Here is an 8,183-nt window from a genome sequence, read left to right as displayed (position 1 = left end):
GTGTGTTGTTAAAGCTTTCTCATGAATAAAGCTGTTGGAGAAAAGAGTCAAAAGTCAATTAAGAACACCAATGAGCTTCCATGAAAATCCACTGGATTTAGACAGCAACCAATCTTCTTGTGATCCAAGCCACAAATCCCAGGGGTATAATATAAGGACACACTTTGGGAAAGGGCTAGCTGACATGGTTTTCATTGGTGCATTCTCCTAGAAAATCGTAGCTTAATTTTTCCTTTTCCAAATCATACCTGTGGTGCATAGGGTGGATGTACATGTAATATCACCTCCGAAATCAGATGGATATGGATTTATAAAGCCAACATTAATTATAATTATTTATGAAATGCAACATTTGAAAAGGCCAAGCAACCATCGATAGATATTTACGGTTTACACAGTTCCAAACTGACAAGCCAAAATTATTACATGGAAAAAGTCGATCTGTTACACACCGAGTGTAACCCTTATTGCATTACCATTCAGAGTGCACCAATTCATGAAGAAATAACTGCAACTAATTAATGCACCTGAAGCTCTTAGCTACTAAGTTAGCTAGGTCTTTTTAGGAGTGAACCAACTTAGTTACAAACTCTTCAATGTTTTTATCTGAACTTCCACCTTGGTCAACAGCTTCTTTGGCCAATGCCTTCCATTTGTATGCATTTTTCAAAATCTCTTTCCCTCTCTCCCCTTCCATTATTTCCCTTATGCAATTTTCTATTGCTTCTCTCTTGACTAACCCTTTCTCATCAGCCGGAGCTTTAAGTCCCATCTTCCAAACATCCATAATATACTTTGCATTTGTTGGTTGATCTGTCCATTGTGGCACTGCAACCATTGGAACACCCAAGCTAAGAGCCTCCAAAGTAGAGTTCCATCCACAATGTGTCACAAAGCATCCCACTGCCTCATGTGTTAATACCTCGAGCTGGGGACACCAATGAACCACAAGTCCTTTCTCTGAAGTCTCTTCCACAAAGTTTTTGGGGAGCTTTGCCTCTTCAGATGCTCTTACCACCCACAAGAAGTAGCTGTTGCTCATTCTCAAACCCCAAGCTAGTTCTTCCATTTGCTCGGCATTAAGAGCGGCCAAACTCCCGAAAGATACATAAATAACAGATCCTTTTGCATGATCATTTAGCCATTTCATGCAAGCATCGCTGTTTGGTTCGAAGATGCAGAAACCATAGTCTTTGTCGTCTTCAATCCGCTTGTCTAAGTACATAGATGGTATGGTTGGTCCTATAGTTCTCAATGGCCATATCTCTGTCATCCAATCCACTACCTACAAACAATTTTATCATACCAATTAAGCATAAAATTTTTATTTAATTCAAATGAAAAAATCAATCAAAAAAGAAAAGGAAACAGGAAAGTAACAGTATACAGCCTCAGTTTATTTGCTTAATTACCTCTGGCTCCAGCTCATATAACGTGTTGCAAAGGACCCAATCAGCTTTATCAACATTGGAAAATTGGCTCACAAGCATATCAAAGAAAGCTGGATAGGTGTTTAAATCATAAATTAAAGATGGCATGTCCTGAGGTTGAAGTGTTGGCAACTCTGGAAGCAAAATTTCTGGCTCTGAAAGAGGAAGTTTGAGCAACCCCTTATGGACATGGTAGTATATATTATCAACAGCACAAGATTGAGTGAAAAAAACAGCACCAACTAAGCCAAACTTTTTGGCTACGTCGAGAGCCCAAGGCAAGAAAGCATCATAAACAATACAATCAACAGGGTTGCCTGAACTAGAACTAGAAAGCTTCTCAAGGAGCTCAGCCAGAGTTTGTGACCCCACTTGCCAAAATCGCTCCAAATAGGCCTGGATGCTCTCTGCATGAGCAATCCCACCTTCATCAAAGCCATCAGAGATGGTCTCTAGGGCAATGGAGCTGGCTTCTTTGTGAATGGTTTTGGACATGGAGCGTGTGGTAACTAGAGTAACTTTGACTCCTTTGTGCTCCAAACGCTTGGCGAACTCGAGCATAGGATTAAGGTGGCCTTGGGTTGGATAGGATAACACCAAACAATGAGCTTTGTAGGCATTATTCCTTTCCTTCTCCATTTCTGCTAGCTAACACAGGTTATAACTTTGAGCTGTCTTTTAAGTTGTCTTGAGAGAGTGATAAATATGAACATGAAGTGCACAATTTGTATACGGAATTCTGTGGGGGTGGGTTGTCGCTTTTCTTTTATGAAAATGCTAAATACGGATTTACACAGAGAGCTAGGGAGGGATCACGCCATCCAAAAAATTGTATTTTACAATATGAACACTGTAGTGTCCTCTTAAATTTAGAAACAACTGTAGTAAGAGCAACCAGTAAAATTTCCCACTATTTTGTATGAAAAAAACCTATTTTTTTTATTTTACTTACTCACTTTTATAAAACTCTCACATTAGTTTATTTATTCTACACATTTATTCAATAAAATAATCATTTCTTTTAACACTGTCATCTCTCAACACAACCCCCACAGCCACCGTCATCAAGCAACCACTATCATCAACCCAGCCTTCGGCCTCCCACTGAGCAACAAGATCAACACCAGCATCCAAAAAAAAAAAAAAAAAAAAAACCTAGTAAAAAAACTAGAAAAACAACCCAAAGAACAGATCAGCAACCCACCGACCCACACCCACAATCATCGATACCATCAACCCACACCCACAATCACTATCACGGTAGCCTAAAGCTCAACCAAAAAACCAGAGGAAAAAAAAAAAAAAAAGATCGGCGATCAAGAGAAATAGCCCACCACAACCTAATCGACGATCAAGAGAGAACTAGCAACCGTGATCTAAGAGAGTTGATCTAATCCACAACAGATCGGTGATTGGCTTGAGTTGGCGGTGTGGGTCGGCAAGAGTGAGATGATCTGATGAAATGAGAGAGTTGATCTGATGGCATGTGAGAGAGTTGATTGGTGAGAGTGAGGTGAGAGAGGAAATGAGAAAAAGAGAGAGGTGAGAGTCAGAGGTAATGAGAGGAGAGAGAAAAAAGTCTAAAATAATAGATACACGAGCTACAGTAACCGTGTAAATATACACAGTTATTGTAGCTAATGTGTATATTTACACATTTTTACACCCACTGATGTGAGTGTTTTTTTGCTCAAAATGTGTAAAATGGGTACCTTTTTCTATTTTAGAAGACTATACAAGGGTTGATGTGGTTGCTCTAAGATTGTTAAAATAAAAAATATTAGTATTTTATTCATTCTCTCTCTTCTGAATCTCTCTTTTTAATGTGTTATATATTATTTTAATGTGCAGATATATTATTTTAATGAGTTTAATAGAAAAATAAAAGTTGAGATGTTGAGTGTGTTGTAAAACAGTATGATATAATTAATAAAGTGGATTTTGAAATAATAAAATGAAATTTTTTAAAGAAACCAAATGCAAATGTTCTTATTAAGACAGTCCCAAAGTCCCAACTCTCTAATGATGTATGGTTTAATTCGGACATAAAAGGGACTAAGGGGCCAACATATTTTGAAAAAAGATAGCAATAGTGCATACATTTAATGAATATATTGAGCTTAAAATAATTATTTTTGGTCCCCTCCTCTCAAGAAGTTACAAATAAATATGGCAAAACCGGTCAGAATTTTCTGACTCGACCCGACCCAAAAAATACCTGATTCGAATATGATTTTTTTTAACCTGAAACAAAAACGGGTTGATTCATGACCCGACCCTTTTTTTTGCGAATCAATCTAACCCAACCCAGATAACTCGTGACCCAATCCGTTAAAAAAATTCACTAAAATAATATTTAAACTACGTCCTAATACTAGGTGCATAAAACACAAAGCACCAAAACCAAACCAATAGTCAATAAATTACAAGACAAGACAATAACTTCAGCCTTCACATGCAATTTGACTATTTGAGGGCTTCACAACCAATAAAGCTTCAGCTCCACTGCCACCAGAGACATGATATGAGAGAATGAGACAAAACTTAGACAACACAACACAACACAACCATTAAAAAAAAGAAAAAATCTAATTCAATTGACTAGCTTAGCTGTAGTCCAAAGCCAAAGGCAATAACTTCAGCCTTCACATGCAATTTGACTATTTGAGGGCTTCACAACCAATAAAGCTTCAGCTCCACTGCCACTAGAGACATAATATGAGAGAATGAGGCAAGACTTAGACAACACAACACAACACAACCATTAAAAAAAAGAAAAAAATCTAATTCAATTGACTAGCTTAGCTGTAGTCCAAAGCCAAAGGCACAATTCACAAACATGAAAAAGTGAAACACTGAAACGTGACCAAAATGAATGAATGGAGGATCTAGAGACTAAGCGCACGAATTGTGCTTTTGATGAGTTCACATCAGCACTGTAGTGTCCTTTGGCTTTGTGCATGTTATACATGTTGGTAAATTACTAAATTGGATGCATATATAAGCTGGTTGTACTCCATTATAGTTTATCATTCTTTACTTGCAACCTTCATTTTCTCTTCCTACTTTAAACAGACCGAATATTATTCCAAGATTGGCTTCTAGAAAGCTGGAACAAGAGTTGCACCAAATTTAGGTATCAAGTGTCTAATGGTAATTGGTAACAGTATCACCAGTGAGAATCTATCAATCTAATCACAGTTGAGGAATTCATAAACGATTGACAGATTGCATCTATTCAAAAAAAAAAAAGTTTGAAAAATACGGGTCAACCTGACCTGACTTGACTTGCAACCCAATTGAGCCGTTTAAAAATGACATGTTTTGACCTGCAACCTGATTAACCTGCAAACTCGATTGACCCGACCTAAACCCAACTCGATCCGCCCATTTTGCCATGTCTATTAGTACCCAAATAAAAGCTACAATTAATAGCATATCTTTAACTCAGAACTCAATTTTCATTGCTTAATTCTCAAAATTAATGAACCCCACCTTAAGAAATTGTGTTTGGCTAGATTTTTGTTTTCATTTTTCATTACTCAAAACTCAAAATTTTGAGTTTGAGTGTGGGTTTGGATCCACGTTTGAGTTTTGCGTTTGCGTTTTTCTCCCTTTTATTTTTTGGCACGTGTTTTAGAGGAGACAAAATTCACTGTTCACGCATTGTTCATGGGACTCACAGTCACTTTATTCAAAAAAAATATTAAAAATGAGTCTCACGGTACTATTCACATATTTAAAAATTATTTTGTTACAGTATTTTCAATTTTCAGTTTCAGCAAAAATAAATTGTATCCAAACAAACCCGAGTCACCGAAAATGAGAACAGAATTTGGAAGTTTTTTTTTTTAATTTTTTTTTATTACCAGCTTGTGAAAACTCTCATTAAACTGGACTAAAGTCCAACAAAGTTACATCATTTAGAATTTGGTTTGCAATGATAGGTGGAGTATCCTAATCCTCCACCCATGTTATACACATCTAGCCATGATGTGTGCAGCAATGTTTCCACTCCTGGAAATGGGGGTTGTCTTCCACGAGTTTAACCAGACCAAAGAACTCCTGGCCCTTCAATTTGGAAGCCTTCAAGTTATGAGTTATGAGTATTTGTGGCATTATTGTACTTACCTGCATCTCTATGGGACCCGCATTAGGACTTGTCTCCATCAAGTCAGCAGCTAATCAGCTCCTCCCTCTCTCCTATTGTCTCCATCAAGCCATTAGGACTTGTTTCAACATTTGTTCTTTCTTCGCAATAATGCCTTTACTCTCTCTCTCAAGCAAACTGCAAATCACAACAACCACAGTCTCAGATTACTGGCATTTCAAAATTTTGCTGTGGCAGAGGAACATAACTTCTTGCAGTACTCTATCAACATTTTGCATGAAACTTGTCCATGGAAATTTATAAAAATCTTTTACGCGTGGATCCCTTTGTCGCAAGTGCGTAGGCTTGTCAGCACTTTACATAGTTTTTTAATGCATGTCCGTTTATTATTGTGATTTTTTTTCCTCAAAAAAGTAACGAGTAAATAAGTGGGGGTAATAAAGAAATTGCAGGACCGGTGTGTGAGAGTACTGATCAGTAGTAAATTTTTCTGCAGGTAAAATGATGAATATCTTTTTTATGGTAAAAGAAAATTAAAGTGAAGATGCAGGTTTCAAAAATCAAAAGACAAAGCCATCATTTTCATGTCAGTTTCTCTTTGCCTTTTCCACGTCATGCATTTTGTACGAAAATTCTATTTTACTTTTCTCTTTTAGTAGTTCTGGTGCCACAATTCTGTGCATAATTTTGTGCACAATTTGGCCATATGGTGAGTTATGATTGGTAGAATGGTGACCGAGTTGTGTATAAAATTGTGCATAGAATTGTGGCACTAGAATTTTCCTTTCTCTTTTGATTTAACTAGTGATTTTTGTTTTTTTATCTTTTTTTTTTTATATAGGTTTATAGAAAATTAAAAAAATTTAAAATTGATAATTTTTTATTTTTAAATAAAACTTTTTAAAAATAATTTACTAATATATGGCTACATATTAACAAAACCCTTTATATATAACTTCCTATCACAGGTCAGACAAAGGCATGTCTTTCACCCATGCTTTCGAAAATTTTATTGGTACTTATTAATTGTGTTGCCAGTTGCCACCGACTTTGCATACCTCAATTAGAGCATCTACCGCAATAGGGTTAAAATTTTAGTTATTTGGCACTATCAAAAATTACTCTATCTATTTTATCTTTTTTTTTTTTTTGAGAATCAACTCTATCTATTTTACCTACACACATACTGCAGCAGTGAATTTATTTTAACTTTCAACACAATAAAATAATATAAACATCACAATAAAATAATATATCTCACTACCCAAAAAACATCCACAGCACCAACCACAACTCCCTCTACCATTAGCCACATCCATAACCACACTCACAACCACCACTACCACCACCAATCCACAGCCAAAAAAAAAAAAAAAAAAACCAACCCAAATATCCAATCTTTTTCCTCAACCCAGACCAAACAAAATAAAAAATCACCTATCACAAACAAAATAAAAAATCACCAATCACAGAGTTGGGCTTCGGTGAGGAGGACAATGTCGGTGTGGGTCTGATCAGCGGCTTGGGACAACTGGTGAGTCGATGACGTCGAGCTTCGGTGGCGACGACGTTGAGGATGAGTCGAGTTGGTGGCGGTGAAAGATGGAGCTTGAGAGGGTGACGTTGAGAGAGTGAGCTTGAGGAGAGAGTTTTGAGAGAGAGCTTCAAATAGATGAGAGTGACTGAAGAGAGAGGCACGGTGTGAGAACAAAAGAATTATTTTAATCCCAGGTTGAATAAAATTTTTCTTTTTTCTTTAGCTCCAAGCTACTGTAGCAATGAAGCTAAAAAAAATAGCTTTAGCTCCACTGCTGGATGGTGATTTTTTGTGTTTTAGTGGAGCTAAAATAACTATATAGCTATTTAACTCCACTGCTGCAAGTGCTCCTATACTTTTCTCTTTTGATTTAACTGGCATCCTTTAATTTTTCATATTTTTTTTATATATAACTTCTTCAAGGTCAGACGAAGTCATGTCTTTCACCCATGCTTTCGAAAGGTCATCATTTTTTATTGGTAGACTTAGAGTATCCATAACAATGGAGGTAAAAATTTAGCTATTTGGCACTACAAAAAGTTATTTTATCTATTTTATCTACTCACATACTGCAGCAATGAATCTATTTTAGCTTTCACCACAATAAAATAATATAAACATCATAATAAACAGCAATCACAACTACCTGCAACCGCTACTACTGCCACTATTGCCGCCGCTGCCACATGATAGCAAGTAATCGTCTAATGTTAACAAGTGATTTTTTTAACCCCAAATTATACTTATACATTTTTTTTTTTAACTAAAACAATTTATCAATCATCATGATAGCAAATAAGAAACTAGAGTAGCAATAATATTTTGTTTTAATCCCAAATTATATATATACAAATTTATCTTTTGACTAAAAAAGATTTCTCAATCGTCATGATAGCCTATTATCGTCTCAATCATCTAATATTTTATTCTATCTCTCCCTTTCTTCTTTGACTATCTTTCTATTTCTCTGTCTTCTTCAAGGTCAGACGAAGTCATGTCTTTCACTCATGCTTTCGAAAGGTCATCATTTTTTATTGGTAGACTTAGAGTATCCATAATAGTGGAGCTAAAAATTTAGCTATTTGGCACTACAAAAAGTTATTTT

At 36.0% G+C, this 8,183-nt stretch overlaps 1 protein-coding gene across 1 annotated transcript; it reads right to left on the bottom strand.

The window, feature by feature from the left end:
* Window positions 1–301: 301 nt before the first annotated feature.
* On the bottom strand, window positions 302–2,240 carry LOC126706888 (mogroside IE synthase-like). The gene is made up of 2 exons (XM_050406462.1): window positions 1,413–2,240; window positions 302–1,285 (listed from the first exon to the last, which is right to left on the bottom strand). The coding sequence occupies exons 1-2, from the start codon at window positions 2,067–2,069 to the stop codon at window positions 563–565; spliced, it is 1,380 nt and encodes a 459-aa protein (XP_050262419.1). The 5' UTR covers window positions 2,070–2,240; the 3' UTR covers window positions 302–562.
* Between the last annotated feature and the right edge of the window lie 5,943 nt (window positions 2,241–8,183).

Source organism: Quercus robur, chromosome 11 (genome assembly GCF_932294415.1).
Source record: "Quercus robur chromosome 11, dhQueRobu3.1, whole genome shotgun sequence".
NCBI classification, from domain to species: domain Eukaryota; kingdom Viridiplantae; phylum Streptophyta; class Magnoliopsida; order Fagales; family Fagaceae; genus Quercus; species Quercus robur.
This window is presented reverse-complemented; position numbering and strand designations above follow the sequence as displayed.